At 41.0% G+C, this 17719-nt stretch overlaps 2 protein-coding genes across 5 annotated transcripts in view; one reads left to right on the top strand and one right to left on the bottom strand.

Annotated features, from left to right (window-relative positions):
- LOC131881701 (uncharacterized) overlaps nt 1–6802 on the bottom strand; it is a 23284-nt gene extending 16482 nt beyond the window's left edge. Inside the window, exons 1-3 of one of the 2 annotated variants that reach the window (XM_059228644.1) lie at nt 6631–6802; nt 5951–6103; nt 29–290 (exon numbers count right to left, since the gene is read on the bottom strand). In XM_059228644.1, coding sequence (XP_059084627.1) covers nt 29–290; nt 5951–6020 — 332 coding nt within the window. In that variant the 5' untranslated portion in view covers nt 6021–6103; nt 6631–6802. Of the gene's footprint in view, nt 1–28; nt 291–1077; nt 1471–5950; nt 6104–6630 lie in introns of those variants that run through there. The other variant, XM_059228643.1, reaches the window with a different exon arrangement.
- LOC131881698 (uncharacterized) lies at nt 6004–17719 on the top strand. Of its 3 annotated transcripts, XM_059228641.1 has the most exons (5): nt 6004–6183; nt 6659–7435; nt 14652–16264; nt 16454–17307; nt 17475–17719. In XM_059228641.1, exons 2-5 carry the CDS (start codon nt 6661–6663, stop codon nt 17635–17637), a joined length of 3405 nt encoding a protein of 1134 aa, XP_059084624.1. In that variant the 5' UTR covers nt 6004–6183; nt 6659–6660; the 3' UTR covers nt 17638–17719. The 3 variants fall into 3 exon arrangements, 2 of the variants coding, with proteins under 2 accessions (XP_059084624.1, XP_059084623.1); XR_009373386.1 differs by having other exon boundaries at nt 6005–6183; nt 14652–17394; nt 17475–17617; XM_059228640.1 differs by having other exon boundaries at nt 6005–6183; nt 14652–17307.

The raw sequence follows: 17719 nt of genomic DNA, 5'->3' as shown, positions 1-17719 counted from the left end.
GATTTGTGAAACGGGATATTGGACTCACTTGGAGTCTTCGGGAGTGAAGACAATCTCAAAATCTCGGCCGAAAAAGGCTCCTTCTGGGCTCCAAATCAGTTTGGCTGATTTGCGGGATAACATGACCAAGGTGACATTGATGCTCTGGCCCGCAGATGTCACATTGCTGGCCAATTGTGGACTCACATCCAAAGGATGCAAAGGGATATCGTCCAAAGTTCCAATGGCGGACATGGTGGCTTGAAAGGCGCCATCGTAGCGAGATTTGTCATCAAAGTCCGGATCTGGTTCTGAAAAAGAGTAGCACACATAAGAAACCCTTTATTCTATGGTCTTTTCAAATCGTGAAATGAAACGAGTGGAAAGAGAGGCAAAAGCCGTGATATAACGAGTGGCCCTTCAGTTACCCCATTTCTTTGTGGAGGCAATTTCTCATCTCAGTTCGTTTTAGGGCATAATTCACATCTCTCAACTACGTAAAGGAAAAAAAGGCTGAGGTCAACGGAAATAACCTCGTACCTCTCATCTTCAACGGGCTGTGGAGTGCATTGAAACAGTCCCAGCATTGCAGTTTTTTTTTTACATTTGCATCTCGATCGAACCTTCTCAATTATTGGCCTTTCTGATTTCCTTATTGGAAGCCGGAAAGATTTTTTTTTGTTCCAAGGAAATCGTGTCAAATTTGAACTGTTTTTGTCGTTGATCCGTGCGTCCGTGTCGTTCCTTGTTCCTCGTTCCCTGTTCCTTTTTTCCTCACTGAATGAAAACACATCCATGCTAATTGAACGCAAACAAACTTTGTTCTCAGGTGGAAAAAAAGGCCGCACAATCAATCACTAAATGTGATTCAATTTGAAGGTTTTCCAACCTTAAGAGTCGTCATTAATTCTGTAACATGGCTTGACGTCAACAGACCCACCCACTAACAATATCAAATTTTACATTTAGACCTGAATATTTAATGAAAACACATTTTTTAGCCTCAAGAACCGCAATGGAACAAACGATCGGTGTGATCATGATCATATACAAAAGACTCTTTTCCACCTGACGGAAGAACCTTTCGCATAATCTCACCTACAATTCCGGCAATTGTGAATGAAGCCAGACAAGTGACCAGACTCGCTAACTGGACCAAGACTGACGTTTGCCTAATTGCTGATCGAATCCAAGAGCACCACATGGTGCTCAACCCTCATGCCACACGATGAAATTCCAATGGACGAAGCAACAAAGACCCGATTGGCCACGTTTGCATCCTCTCACAAGTCACTTCACTCGATCCACTGGAACACGGCTAGGCCTCAGGGAACAACAAGTAACAATCACTTCACTGAACATGCCTGACATCAAGAGCAGAGAGATAAAAGAACAGGATTTTTCGTGTTGCCGATGGATCCCAATTTTAGCCATTCGTGATCGACTTTATCTTGGGGAACAACGTAAACAGAGCCTTCCGTCGACTGGCTCACTCACTTCACTCTGACTGGAGGAGACGAGGAGCAGCCTTCGGCCTTTTACTCCGACGTTCTTGCTCGCTTGCTCGGCCTGAAAGGCTCCTCTCGATCTCGTTCGCTCTCGTTTTATGTTCGTTCAAACGACTGAGCGGGTTCGAAGTGCTCGAAGCTGACTTGTGTTCCCATCCTGCCCTCAGTTGTGTTCCATGGGACGCGCTTCGCCATGATAATTCATGTAATGACCGAAGATAGAGAGCTAGCTACATCTGAGAGAGAGGAAGTCCCAGTTCCTTCCCCTCCCCTTGAGGATTGGTATTCTATAAATGAATGGAACAGAAGTTGACCTTAAGCTTCAGTGGGATAACGAGTGGAACCGAATAGTACCAATTAAGCCGGTTGGTTCTTAGTGGGCTTTGGGGCTATCGTCAACACATGACTTCGCCTTTCTAACAACAAGGATATAGGAAAATTGTGTAATTGCATTCGATACTTCAGGCTCGCGACAGTGTTTCTCAGATGGAACAACCGTTATGTCATGGATTCGAACAAGATTGCGAATTTGCTCAGCTGATTTTGCCAACATTCCTCCGTTTGATGCATTTGATTGAACCTTCCAAGGTTTCGTTCCTTGGAGTGTTTGTTTAAGGTCTTTTATATGCAGACCTTCTCAAAGGTTCTTGATAACCGGCAAACTTGCTTAGTACGTACCTGAACTAAGATCCAGGGCTCATACAACTGACAAGTTGATCTTTTCGAAGGTAGTTCCAATAAAGTCGATTAATGGACAAAAATAAAACCGAGACCAAATGTTTTGAAGAATCGAAGCACTTTAATAAGATATTCGAGTATCTAACCACCATCAACACACAGATTCAATTAGACAAAGAAAGACGGCTTAAGAACCTCAATTCAGTAAGACGCGGAAACGGGAATAAAAAAAGGACTCTTCGTTTGTCGATCTGTCCTTGGCAGTTTGTACCCCAATCTTCGAGACGGAGTTTGGATTTCGATTTCTCATAGTGGCTTCTATCATCATCCAAGTTAAGTTAAGCGTTTCTGTAAGCGATTACTGGAGAAGAAGACACCCTGAAGTTATTCTGTAAGCCTACACTGTAAACGCACACCATATTTTGCATGAGGCGTTAAATCGAGATTGTGTTATATTTCATGATCCCATCAAAATGGGATTTTAAAGAAGAATGATGTTTGTTTATCTTTTACTTCTCTATTATGCTTGTCGTTTGACTCTGTGTTGGACCTCTAAGCCGGAGTACACCTTCCTCATTGGTTGACCTTAGGATAATGAGTTATGCAAATGAGGGTCATTTGAATATCTGTCAAATGTAAGAGGTAGGTAGATTTATGGACATAGGGAGCTTGTTGATATTTCGAAGTAATTCAACCTTTTAGCATGACAAAACGGTCTTTTCATGTAAAGAATCGAAAAAGCGTATTCAAGCTTTAGAAATAGTTACCGTTACCTTTTTTGTTAGTGATTTTTGGACGACATCCTTTTAATCATGATTAAATAAATGTCGTTCGTTCAAGCCTTGTTTTGGAGGCAAGACCTGGAATTTGGCCCTTGAGGTTTTGTTTTATTGAAGAAATGTTCCGTTTGATTTTATGCGACCATGAAAGGAATCGATCCAAGTCATTTGAATTTTATTAGTAGAGACAGGAAAAACATTTTGTTTTGGCGTTGAGTGGAAATTCCAGACGTTTGTCAAAACTAGTTTTGTTAATAACATATATTCTTCTAGTTAGGTTAACTTGTGCTCAGACAACTATTCGCATTCAAAACTGTACAATATTGAGCAGCAAAGCTATGAGGCCTGAGATGAAGAGTTGCTACTGCAAGACAAATTAGTTTTGACAAACATCTGGAATTTACACTCAACACCAAAACAAAATGTTTTTCCTGTCTCTAACTATCAGCATTCATTGCCAAATAAAAAAGGAACTTTTTTCAATGAAAGCGCACTTTTGGAATTATTTAAGAATTACTTACTTGCTGGCCATCTAGCGGTCAGAATGAACATATAGTCCTTGTACAAGACTATTCACGAATTCTGGTGAATCGACAGCCTCCAAATTGAACAATTGACTCATGACAAATGTAAAACGAAACGACGAGGTGTTCCCGTCCAATATCGAGACTCAAACTGATCCGCAGGGTAAATATACTCTTGATTGCACATGCTCATGGTTTTTCTGGTACCATCAAATTAACTCAAAGCATTAGAGTCCTCTTAGTCAAAGTAAACAAAGGCATTCGATGAATAATTTATACCCTTATATGAATAAGTGGAATTAGTATTCATTTTTTAGTTCGAGGTGCTAAGGTCGGAGGGTGTACCTAGCCCGGTCAGTGAAGCCAGCCATTGCGAGGCAGGAGCAAATAGTACAACAAATTTTTGCCACTAAAGCCCACTTTTTGAACAATTGCTTTGTCTACCTTTATTTGCACCTTTTCTCTGTTATTTTGTATTCTTTTGTAATTTTGGGCCAAAAAACTGTGTTTGGTTGAAATTAGCGCTTTCTTAGCGTTCAAATTCGTTGCAAAGGTCAATGGCTGCAACCGAAATAACTGTGTGAAAAGCTGCATTGTTAATCACTTATTAAATCATGAGGGCTAAAAGTGGTTCATCCCATGATTATAATGAGCGGCACACCATGATTGAGAAACAGATGAAAACAGTTATGACAAGCGCAAGTTCCAAGTCCAAAGAAATAAGCTAAGCAAGGCATGAAGATACTTAAAGAGTCCGAAAACGCACCGTAGTAGCTTTCCTTATTTCCTCCAGGCCAACTAACTTATCTTTTTGAGACAAAAAAAAACAATATTACATTTCCTATTCAATTAGGTCCGTGTGGTGCAGATCTACTGCAAGAAAATAAACAGGAATCATTACTTGATATTAATCAAAATAAGGTTATGTCGATTTCGTCCGAAATTGAGGCAAAACTTGGCTTCTTAAGAAGGCGCCTTTCAAGTTGGTACTACTTTGACATAAATATTTCAATCTGCCCTCTTTGTTAACTTTATTTGCACCTTTTCTTACACTTTTGGCCTCTTCTCTTGTCTCCAAAAGGCTTGGCTATTCTGCACTTTTTGCCCCTCTCTAGTCATCACATCATCCATATTCAATAGGCAACTTCATGCCCGGTATCAGTTTGGTTCTTAGTCTGTGGGTGTAGCTAGCTTTCGGGGGGAGATTCGAATCTGGGACCTCTGCCTTACTAGGAAACTGTGCTAACCACTCCACTACGTCTCCTCAATGTTCATCATGTGAAAAACAAGGTAGCCCTAATGAAATGTCCTTGGCCTTTAGGATGCTCTCATTTCGTTATTTCTAATTTAAGTTCTTTGCAACAAAAAAGTCTAAACTTTCTGCCAGAGCCTTTTTTTCACGATCAGGAAATGTCAACCAGGAAGAGCAAGACGACCTTGTGACTGTCATTGACATGGCTTGGTTAAATATTTCAGAGGAGATTGGGCGAACCGGCTGCTCTTGTTCCAAATTAATATCATCAACGAATTAAAAACAAAAAGTGGGCCTTCTCCTAACAAAACCTGATTGATACGTAGGACATAGTCGGGGCTATATTGCCCCAAGTTTGATATTATTTCATGAAGTATGTTTTAAAAAAGGCTTTTTTAATGGGACACCCTGAAGATTTAATTTTTTTTCAAGTTATTGCTTCAATCATCGCAATTAGCTTTTTTGCTTCTCTTTGGCTTTTTAAAATCATTTACAGATATTTTAACAACATATTTGAATACGGCCCCTCCCTGTGAAACGGAAAGAAATGCAACGAAGGAAAATCATACGGTATGCATTTCACAAAGAATCGGCTTTGAACCACCACCTATATTTGTGTGTCTAGAGTTGTTCTAGCACAATGCAACAATCATGATAATACTAATGACGTATCTGCTAATCTTGCAAATATTTCAACAACAGAAAATATCCAAGACCCCACTTACTTGAAGCTTCTTTTGGCTACGTGTTCTTGAAAAAAAAATCCCCATGTTGTTAACTTTATGTTGCCAACAAATTTGGGTGATGTCCGTGGCATCCCATTCCAAATAATCAGACCACTGAATGAATCTGAGCGTGGGTGGTTAGTAACCACAGAGCATCACCAACAATGAATTACCCGCGGTGAAATGCCATAAAGAACTCCAGATTCTAGACCGGTGATCATGAATCTTTCCCAAACTATCATGTCTCTCTTATCTCCATGGTAGAAAGATGAGAATATCAAGGTTTTTTTTGCAAACGATCAAGTGATAAACTCGAGAGCTAGTTTGGAGATTCAAGTTGAGCTCTGCATAATACAGTGTCCGAGGAAGGCTAGGAGCGAATGAATCCTATCCTGGAGAGCGCACACGCCATCCGCGAATGTATTGTTGCTGTTGGAATAGAGATCCCTTCTCCCCCCGGTGTGCATGACGTAACCAAAGGTACACTACTCATTGAAACTCTTACCTACTTTGAATACATGTTCAATGCCCATGCACACACAACTCAGGCCTTGGCAGAGGATTTTCCGATTCATTCAGTTGGTCGGTGGTCGTGAACTTGATCAGTGAGTTTGCTTGCCAAAACGTCAGGTTATCTCTTCGTCAGTCAATCGCAATGCTGTGGTGAAACAATTGCGGAGTATTGAAGTTTCGAAGGAAGTTCTTTGTGCAATTGCAATAAACGGGTTTTAAATTCAGGTGAGGAAATAGCGAAAAAGAATCTAACTTCATGGTAGGGAGAGCAATCTGAGTGGTGAAATGAGGCTTTTTTTGGCAATTCCTCAGTAAATGAATCAAATCAATGGTAAAAAATACGCCGTACATTTCCATTTTTTTGAAGGATACTTGAAGATGAACCCCCACCCAGTCTTTGTTTGCTTGGGTCTCCATTAGTATATTAGTTTTTTTCGCTAGTTGTAATCTTCCCTTATAACATTGTAAAAATGAAGCATGAACAAAGAAAAACATGATTACAGAGGCTTTCTTCCTTATCGTCAAATGATTCTCATCAACACGGTGAAGTGACAAGTGACACACACTTGAGGACAAATACAGTGGGTCCAAATCAACTTTGATAACATAATGTTAAAAAAAATACCACCGCCTAATCAATATGAAAAAAAGAAAATGCAATGCAGAACTAACGGTAGAAACATGGATCTCTTCATTGCAGCCATGGCCATATCAGTCTCCGGATCAAAAGCTAGACTGAGCATCCTTTTGGTTGCCAATCTTTTGCTCCTTGGTTTGGGCATTGCTCTCATCGCGTTAGGTTCAATTCTCATCGGTAGCTATCTCCTCAACCACTTGTCTTTCGCCAGTGGCCTGTTCCATGCCACACCCATTTTGATCATCATTGCCGGGATCGCCACCGTGATCGTGTCCATGTACGGTCTAGTTCTGTGGAAACGTCAACAAGAAATTAGTTCAGGGTTGCGGTTCTTCAGCATCCTGCTTTTTTTGGCATTCCTTTTGTGCGTTATTGCCTGCATCCTCTCATTTCTCCTGAGAGAAGTGGCTGCCGTTCATTTTCCCAGTACCAACGTCTTGGCTCAAATCAGACGATTTTTCAACGACGAAGACATCCAAACCCGTTGGAACGCCCTCCAGAGGGGGTATGAGTGCTGCGGGGGCCATCAACAGGGCTATCGAGATTGGACTCCCAATTCAGGGATCCTCAGGGCTGTGCCGGATTCCTGTTGCAAGTTGGAGTTTGAGCATTGCGGGGAGAGAGTGAACTTTAATCAAGAATTGGCCATTCCCCGGGTGGACAGTGTGATTCATGTCAAGGGATGCATGCCCGTGATCAAGAGTGCCATGAGGAACAAGGTCCTGCCCATTCTCATGGCTTGCGCATTGATGGCTTTGGTGGCTGGTCTCATCGAGCTTCTCCTGATGCTCTGTGCCTATTGTTTCGCCGATCATGTCAAGAAGATTAAGGATGTTAGAAGTAAGTAGATATTTGTTTTAGATGTCTGCTAAGTAAAGAGGACCATTCGGACTGTGCCCGAGACCGCAAGCCCAAAGGGAAAACCCCTTATTCGCTGAGCCCATTTTGGCCTTTAAGAAAGAAAACAAAAAACACGTTTTCGTCTAATTTAGAGACTATGTAGCGTATTGGCAAACTCAATGTTTCTATTATCGTAAATTTCATGGAATTTGATTTCTTTTTTCGAAAATTCATGTTAGAGAATCGTAAGAGAAAGAAGATATCATAGAAGATTACAGTACAAGGAATAGGATCAAATTTAAAGTAAGCCGAAATCAGATTAGAGAAGGTGAAATGAAATCCGTGTTCAATCTGGATTAAGGAGAGTTATTCCGTCAATACGTGTATGTTCACCATTTCAAGCCATCTCTTCACATGGATAGCTGGAACATTGAAATGAAAAGGTGGAATTGTGTTATGAAGGAGAAAGGGGTCCTGAGATCTTACATGATGTACTCACTATAAAAAATGTTAAGGGAAAGTAAAATGTTCTCAATTAAAAAATTTGGCGCAAATATTGGCAAATTTACCATGAAGCGAGTTAAGATTATGTTTGCAATATATGTACAAAGACTGATTTCATTGAGTAACAATGGAAATTGGCATTGGCATTTTACGCATCTTTCAAGGTACTACATTTTCAGAGATGGGCGATAACACGGCAATTATTGATTAAAAAATTGTTTATTTAGGTAGTATCTAGTAAACTAGTTGTCTTTTATTGTGAGTCTTTCAAAATGTAAGCTTTTCATCTCCTGACCGTTCATGTAGATTTTAGTGTTTGAAGCTTGATTAATTCTTGATTTGTTAATCTACATAGAGGTAATGTAACATTTGGTTTGTTTATCCATTTTCTCTGTTCCCATGGGCTCCAATTTACCGATCAACAAAGCCAACTTTTCTGTTGACCATGCCCACCACTGTCCATTTCGCACAAACAAGGCTCGAAAAGTGGTTGGAATTTGTATCTTGTATTTGAGAATAATTTGGCATAATCCCATCAAAGCTAAATGGTTAGCTTTGAAAATGAACCTCACAGAGAAGAAATCGTCCCCCTTTGTCAAACGGATTTAAGACCTTGATACCTAAAAAGCTTAGTTGATTGTTGTAAAGAGCCAGCAACGACCAGAAGTATATATCTACCAATCTTAGATAAGGATATTCCAACAGAAAATCTGCACACAATCTTTTTAAAATGTGGACTAAGACTGAGGTTTCTCCCATAAAAATCACCTTTGCAAGACGGTTCTAAGTTCAAATGCCGTTATCTAGTCTTAAGTTAAAAAGCTATTATTTAGTCTCAGTCGTTGTAGATTGCATATTAGAGAGTGCCTTTCTTAACCCGGGAGCTCCAATGCTTCTCATGCGAATCAGCTATTCAGCTTGAAGGACCTCAGTTAGGGATCTCAAATTGAGGAAAAAAATTTTTTTGCTCAATAATTCCGAGCAATCAACGATCAAGAACGAGTCTTTCAGCAACCCTGGGTTCGAGGAGTCCTTGGAAGGCAGGGTCACTTTTTAACACTCGGTTCAACGTTTTTTTTATTTTTACTTATGCATCCTCCTTTGCTGCAGATGGGAGCCCTAGCTAAGGTCCTTTAAGCTAAAAAGATGCCTTTCCGGATCAGTACACGGGAGTTGAAGGGATAAGAGAGATTAAGAAGACAATTCAAACCGGTGACTTGTATCTAATCAGACAAAGGACTGCAACAGTTTGTCGAAACTTTTGAATTTTCTCAGAACAATTCCTTGAATTAGAACCATAGAATGTTTCACATTTCCATGGCAGTTTGACAAAGGTTCAGAAAATATATCCCCCATGCCCCGAAAATCAAGCCATTTTGAAACAGGGCGTCCAGTGTAAAAAGTTGCAAAATTTATGTGATCTGAGATCAATCAGAGTTTGTGGTCAACTTGAGAAAAGATATGAGGGTATGAACATCAAAACGAGGGTTTTAGGCCCTCTTCAATCGCTTAGCTGCCTAGAGGACGTAATAGGAGGTAACGATCGTGATACAGTTAATTTCGGACTAAACTGCATTTTGCGCTCGAACCATAACATATATTGAGATTGATGGATGCTGACAACTACACCTTCTGGATAATGTACTGTACTGTGCTTCCCACACGAAAAGACTAGGCTAATCTACAGGTTCCTCGCCTGAGGCTCAATCGAGAACAACAGACTCACGAAAATATGCCAAATAAACCTCCCATTGCTCATTTTGACAAGTTTAAGATGACACAAGGAGTTGCGTCTCGTTCTATATGATATTTGATTATTATGGAGCTGGCATCTTCATTCGACCAATCCCAACAACAACAACAAAAACAACTTCCTTTTTCAACAAAGGGTAACTACCAATTACACCTCGCCGAAACTTTGATTTACACCTGCATTTAAAAAGCTAGTAAAATACATTGTAATAAGCATTTATGGAATTGAGCTCGAATTCCATTGGAAGTAATTTGCATTCCTACCCTCAAAAAGAGATAGCCAATGGAGATCATTTTTTTTCTTGAAAGACGGGATTTATGGTAAATTGAAATGTTTCGCTTGAAACTACCTCATTGCGTGATAATCGTTTTAGCCTCTTTTCTTAATTGCGATTTGAAAGCTTCCAATTTGATCATTGTCCATTACATAATAGGACTATGAATAATCGCCAACAACACTTGATCTGGATTGTGACTCATTTCTCTTCTCCCTAAACATGTCCGTGATGATGATAAGAATTTTCTCTTCACGTGAGATTGGCATCAACGTCAGTAACAATTGTAGCTAGTGTACTTGAAAAAAAAATCGAAAAAAGTTGAAATGCCTACGAAGGCGATCTGGGTGGGTGTTGTGAATCACCTTTGTCTATTAGTTCCAGTGAGACTGACAAAAATGATTAATATTCGATTCGTTGCTTTTGTTGTTGTTGATGATGATGGCACGACACCTCGGAATTGAGGTGGGATTCTTTCCCATTTTTTTTATTCCAGGGGGCAGATTGGTTGAAGATTTTCGTGTAAGTGAGTGAATGCCTGAGACCATTACGTAAATGAGAGTTTGAAGCCAATGGTGTTTATGCTTAATATCCACGTGTCATCCAAATCGGTTTCAAGTTCTCATCAAGTTGTTATGGTTAAGAACGCATTCCATCAAGACACAAAAGAAACATCGACAAGAGTCTTTGCTCCAACCATGACCCATGAAATGATTTGAATCGTTCTCAGAGAGAGAGAGTATGAAAGCTAACCTGAAGAAAGCTAGATATTTGGGCCATTATTCACGGAATTGAATGTGAAAGTTAGATCCGTAAGGCTCATAAACGTTTCAATAACTACGAGTGGATAACGCAATTTCCCATCCTGAGGTCCCCGGTTCGACTCCCTTCTCCGATTTTTTTTTTACAGGAAACATTAAAACGAAAAAGACGCAATCTGATACTGGAATATAAAACTACATAGCGGAAAAAAGGGACGGAGTGATATCTAGCTGGGTTGGAGGAGTGAGGCTCAAACCTACGTCCATAGCACCCAATAATATTGACAAGCCTGCTTTGGATTAGGGCTCCTTCATTGTTAAATTTGCTTCCCTCTAATATTCGTACGGAATACGTAGGCCTTATTGATCTGGTAGGATCTTTCAAGTCAGACTTTGACAAATTTTTAAGTAACATTCCAGATTAACCCTACATTCAAGGACTAGCTCGGTCGGCCAACTCAAATCTGTTCGTACTCAAATCTGTTCGTACTCAAATATTATATAAAGATCGAAAGGTAATAAATAGACGAATCATCAACTTTCATTTTAATAGTACTGGGGATTGCATTCTCTGTTGCTCTAAGAAAAGCCCATGAAAAAAACGAACCATAAAAAGATTTTCACAACAGCCTGAATTGAATTCTTCAGCTCCTAAAACTTATCGTCGAAATTACAATCTATGAGCTGTCACCGTCAGTGCAGGTGTCTTTCTCCTGATGTTGTAATTTGGTTCTTACTTATCGCTCGCTACTTTTGACGGTGCCACGAGAAAATTTTCGTCGAAGGTGAAATGGTCCTCCATTTTCATGTCAATTAGAAACGAGCAGAACTTTATCAATATGATTCGTAATGATCTGAAATCAAATTGTGGTTGTTGCCGAGATTCATCCACATCTTTGGAGATGTCAATCTTGACTTTGAAATTGAAAGGAAGCCGTCTAATCTGAAGAAAACAATAGCGCCCTCCTCGTTATAGCAAGGACTTTACGGTCCCAGTGTTTTGTCCAACCTTGAGATATACAAATACCCATGTTAAGATTATGCCAATGGCTTGATAGTAATGTCGTAGGAATCTCACCAATGCCAACATATGCTAATGAGCTAAGCACTCAAATCCGAGCTTCCATTGAATTGAGTAACCTTATATTTGCCCAAAGAATCCCGAAATTCTACTACAAAGACGCCGAGCAATGTGCAGACACGTATTACACGAGTGCATTGGTACCAATAATTGCCACCGTGATCACGTTTCCTGTTCCCTACGTTTCTGCCTATAGTATACTGCTGTTCTACCCAATCGTCTACTACAGGATACCGTACAGTATTGAAATGTCTTGAATTGACTCTTCACATCATGTTGACATAAAACAGTGTTTGGATGTACTCGCAAATTGCTTCCCCGTCACAAACTCTAGCCATGGTCTCAAAACTTAGCTAGCCCTTTGTGGATTTTTTGGCTGAGGGGGCGGGATTTTATTCACAAAGCGGGGAATATGATTTATCTCGATTTTTTAATTGTGCACAACCAGGAAGGACATGATTTCAACTCATAAATTTGAATGTGCACTGACTGGGATTGATCGTTTCTGATATTTTAGCTGACGAGTAAACTCTTTTTATGTAATCATTGACTAAGTTTACTTCTTAGTTCAATAAACAGATCTCCTCATAGATAAGTCACTAATCTCAATTGTCTGATAATGGAGGCACATATGGCAATTATATCTGGCATGCTCAAACATCTTGATCACCTTCCTCAACCCCAGGGAAGAGAAGTCCTGCTAGCTTTACTTCCTTTTGCAACTCACACGTTTTGGCACCGTGAATACAAAATGGCCTCAAACATTCGAGGAGTATCCCAAACGAAATGGGACGGCAAGATATTTATTTATGTATTTTATCATCCGTTATGATAACGTAAATTGCTTGATATTGTAACATTTTTTTTGATCGAAACTTTGATGAATTTTAAAGAGAAAAAGACATAATTTATGCCTCTTGACTTTCGTGGACAGAGGAAATTTTAGGCTCCATCAAATATTTTTGGTCATATTACCAGGATGACTGCCTACAAATTGCATTTCCGAGCGCATTGATTTCGGCGAATATGCCGTATTTTTCAGACCTTCTTTTGGAAACAACTAAAATAGCTAGTCAAGCATTCCAAACCATATTTGAAGGAACTTGTTCTATTCCTTCGAAACAAATTACTTTGGGCGAAATTGCCTCTAAATAATCCAATAACACCATCTGCCCGAGTAAACCATGAAACAAATGTTTGACTTTACCTAATCCAATGATCAATAATAGGCTATAAAGTAATCAGTTTTTTTGCTGCAGGAAGAAAACGAGTTGAACTCGTGTTTTTTGTCACATCTTCCTTCCAATACTTATTGACACACATTTCCAATCTAATTGTAAGCCTTGTGTCCATTTTAAGCCAATCTATCGCTCGTGAAGCGTCGTAGTACAAAAAGTTGAATGTGTTGGAGCAGAAAATTGGATGGATTTCCGCCGAAACAATGGAGTGATATCTGGCTCGGTCTCTTGGTCTTCATCGCTCGCCTTTTATCGTGATTATCATCAAGAACAACAGCCATCTTGTTATCGGCCTAATTCCACTTATTTGCTCCTTAATTGCGGCAATAAGTCTGACGAAAGAAATAGCTTCAGGATTCCTGTTCTGATCCACATCCTCCCCTCAATCTGTATCTGACACGAGAATAACTTTTGAATCCCCCAAGCTAAATTTGTGACCAAGAGACTCAATTTGCACGAGTACTGTGTTGCATAAAACCACACACATTTTGTTGCTTGGTGTCATTTTTCATAGCGTCCAACCCGTTTAAGTGCTCTCCATTAAAATTGCCACATGATACTTGACAAGACTAATAACCACATACATCCTCCTATACTACATGAAACGTCTTAAGGGTTGGTTGAAAATTGCTCGGATCGTGTGACAGCTTCATTACAATTCGGACAATAGTAATGGCAGCAAGATTGACTTTTATTAATCTCATAAAGGACAAACATCCACGTAAACAATTTGACAAAACTCTTCCTGGTTTTTAGAAGCATGCAAGCTAATTTTCATTGTTAATCTCTCATGCAATCGAAGCCTGTGATGGGAATCAGTGAGAGCGCGAATCACATCTGCTTATATGAGCAAAAGAACAGAGCTTACTACGAAACTGAACCCAACTATTGAACGTATTGATAATTTTTTTAACAATGGGAAAACTTGTTCTTTGCCATTTTTACCTGCTAAGGAATGTGCAAATCTTGGGAACTATGTACGCAAAAAATACATAACTTGTTCGAGACAACAAAAGGATTTACACCAAGTTGAGAATGCACTCACATGAGTTCATGAAGGCGTTTCTTGCTTGAGCTCAACCGAACAATAAATCTAATGAGAGTTGTCCATAATGTGATGTCCAGGATTGGTTGTTTGTATGAAAAGTGGCAAATCTCAAAACCCTTGGAATCTTGAATATTTTTCCACGCAAAGAATCTTTGTTGGAAGTGCGTATGGGTGCACTTTCTGGAATTCAGTTTAGACTTAACACGAAAAACAAAATTTGCCTAATGCGAGTAAGAGTTAATAAAACAAATAAGTTTTCGAGTTCCATGGAGGGAAATCAGTGTTGTGGTCTAACATTTCGGTTTTTACCACAAATAATGCACAATACAAGTGGCTAAGTAATATTCGAAACTCCCTCATTCTCGCTGAACCTATAATTGCGAAGAAAATAGTCTGATTTCATGCATTGTTCACTCTGAAGTTTGCCAGCAAATGTTTCATAATTATTGTATTTAATGAACCGTTGAAGGTACAAAAGGTAGCTTGAAATGTGTTACTTGCCACCAAGACACTCTTTGGAAATCGAATTCAATCCACTTTTTCATCTCTATTCGCAGGATCGCAGATGTCATTGGAGCGAGGTCAAACGCCTCCTTGGCGAAATCCTTCACCCCGTCTTAAAGTTCCAGTTCTGGACGCGTCTCCTTCGTTGAAGCAAAATCGATTCTTCTTCCAAAACCAATCCGACTCCCCCGAGCCCCCGTCTCAAATTGAGGGAAGTTTGGACGAAAGTAGCTCTCATTATGCGAGAATTCATAGTCCGGAAAATAAAAAATCTGGTTGGTTTTCAAATTGCTTCGGAAAGAAAAAAACTCCCACTGCCGAACCTCGAACTGAAATGGACCCCATGCATCGTCGAAAAGAGGCTCTATATAATGATGCCTTGGATCGAGAGCACACTCTTATGGGCGTGTTGAAGAATGTTTCCGCTCCGCCTAGTGAGATCAATGACGAAGATCAGGTTGAAACGGCACCGACAGCACATCCTCCTCCAACGAAGAAAGGGTTCTCATTCTTTGGATTCCGCTCCAAATCTCGAGATAACGTATTGTCATCCGACTCTAAATTGAATAAGAACCAAGGAGACCCGTCAACCACCTCCCAGCAAGTTCGCGATATGAAGGCTTTATCGTTGGACAACTTGCACAAGAAGGACAGCGACACATCCCGAGGTTTCTTCGCATTCTTTTCCAAAAGTAAAGAACGTCTTCACGAGGATGGGAACAAACGGCGGCGGAACTCTGATACGCCTAAAGGAGGATCTCATCTGAAGGAAAGAAGTCAATCGCATGACGAAATGCGGTCAAACCAACAGAAGCTTAAACTGCCCTCATGGTTAAGTTCCCAACCGAAACGAGGAGACACAGTCGACGACCGGCCGGGTGACATTGATCCTGGTTTCGATGAAGTCGACCTCAAGACACCAGAAGCAAACGTGGAAACGAAAAAAGATGAAGCCAATGGATTAAAAAAGCTCCGGTCGAAATGGGTGTTCCAACCCAAAACCTCCACAAAACAGGACGACCGCGATGGAAATCCCCTGGTTGAAGAGGATCACCAGAAGTCGGATAGGTTTGGTGATACCTCCAAAGCCATTATTTCCAGGGGCGTCTCGCCCGCATTGGCCGATAGAATCGAGACCCTGGAAGTCGAACATGAGAATGAAGAAGACGAAGAGGTCGAATCGGTAGTGGACCCTCCAGTTACCACCGTTGATGTATCCACAAGTCCAAAAGAGTCCCGAAAGTTGGGAACTCCCTCGTGGTTGTTAGCCCGGGGTCAATCAGTTGACGCATTAGACCGAAACAATCATATAGAGCAAGAGAAACGAGAGGAGGATACCTTGCAATCTTCCAGTATAAGCCTGCCCCATCGTAAACCCACTGTCATTGGATCAAATGAAGATATCCTGGACTACGTTAACCGCCGCCCATCCGTCGGCAAACCTGTGAGGGTTGAATCGCCATTGGACAAAAATCTTACCTCAGATGAATGGGAAGGGGACAGTCGAGTCCGATTATCTGGCTTTGGATTGAATAAACTCGAAGGGTCCCGGAGGGAAAGCCAAACACGAAGTCCGAATTCCAGACCTGTGCTAGCTTCCGACGATGAAAGAATTTCCCAAATAGATATGGAGATCGATACGAACAAGAAATCGCCAAAAAAGAAGGTATCGTATGCTGAAGACACACCAAAGTTGGACTCGGATGAGCTTCCGAATGTTATTAGACCCACCCCTAAGAAATCAAAGTCTTACTTGAAAATTAAGATGCCCACTTTTGGCAGACAAAGCCAGACTAAAGCCCACGATTCACCCACACCAGAGCACGAAACTGACAGACGGGAATTGGCCTCACAGGTAACGAGTTCCGGCGGGATTCAGCAGAGTGACCATGACTTCATGAAGCACATCAACAAATCCGGCTACTACGGAGATACCAAGTTGCCTACACCGTTAGTTGAAGGTAAATGGAAGGAAGACAAGGTAGCACGGGTGCATATGTCAAATCCATATGCAGGTAACTGGTCTGAAATGGACGAAAAAAGTCCACATTATGCCACCGATGTCGAAGGTACCAAATATCAAACGCCTCCATCCTTGACCAAGGATCCTAGCCGTAGACGTTCAGGCCCGTATTCAGCTGTCTATGAGGATCGCCAGACCCCCAGCCACGCTAAAACGGGCACGCAAAGTAAGCAAGGTCGCCGTGCATCCGAATCGTCGATTTCCTCGGGTTCGAGTTCCTCAAATGGTTCTCGTTCTCCCGCCGATGACGATCCAAATCGGAAGGTCGACTTGGCCAAGTTGAAAAGCCCTCAATTCTATTTAGACAAAAAGGATGGCCGCATCTTGGCAGCCTTTGAAACTGAACCACAAAAGAAGAGACGTGGCCGGTCCGTGGATCATTTGGATCAAGGCGACGACGATATGTATCTGCCTTTTGGTACGACTGAGTATTGGATTCACGAGGTGGATAAGAAGCTAGAAGAAAATGAAAAGCACCAAAGGATCCGAACCCGATCGGAACCCCGAATTTCCAAGCGCAGTGATAGGCGGACTTCCCGAGATGAAGTCCAATCCGATCGGGATCGCGGCATTCAAAGCTCCGATCGGTTTGGGCGAACCAAGAGGCGGGTCATTCCCCACGGACCGAAAGGCGAGCCTGTTAGGAACATCAAAAGCCTCGATCGGAACCGTGGTAGGGATTTCAGGTACAACGATGAATTTCAATCCCATTTTTGAATTCCACCTCTGCAAAATCATAGCATGTCATATTGCACCTGCACTCCTCCTCACCTGTAAGTCACCTTAGAATCTTGTAGTTCTTCATTACTTAAGATATCACATTTATGAAAACATTTCATCTCCATGTTTCAAGGACTTCTTTGGAAGTAGAGGCCGTGGAAGGAGGTGGATACCGCATTCGTCGGGCTTCCGAGGGCGTTCGAAGACCACGATTTCCTTCCCCGGAAATGAGGCCTAGGCACGTGTCCGTAACCACTCTACAAATTAGACATCAAACGCCCTCGTCTAAGAAATGACGTTGAGTTTGAGAACCATTGATGATGCTACAAATATGAGTCATTTTAGATGGAATTATACATGTACGGAACCTTGCTTAAA

Source organism: Tigriopus californicus, chromosome 6 (genome assembly GCF_007210705.1).
Source record: "Tigriopus californicus strain San Diego chromosome 6, Tcal_SD_v2.1, whole genome shotgun sequence".
Lineage (NCBI taxonomy): Eukaryota > Metazoa > Arthropoda > Copepoda > Harpacticoida > Harpacticidae > Tigriopus > Tigriopus californicus.
Note: the sequence above shows the minus strand (reverse complement) of the source record. Positions and strands in the feature narration are given on the sequence as shown.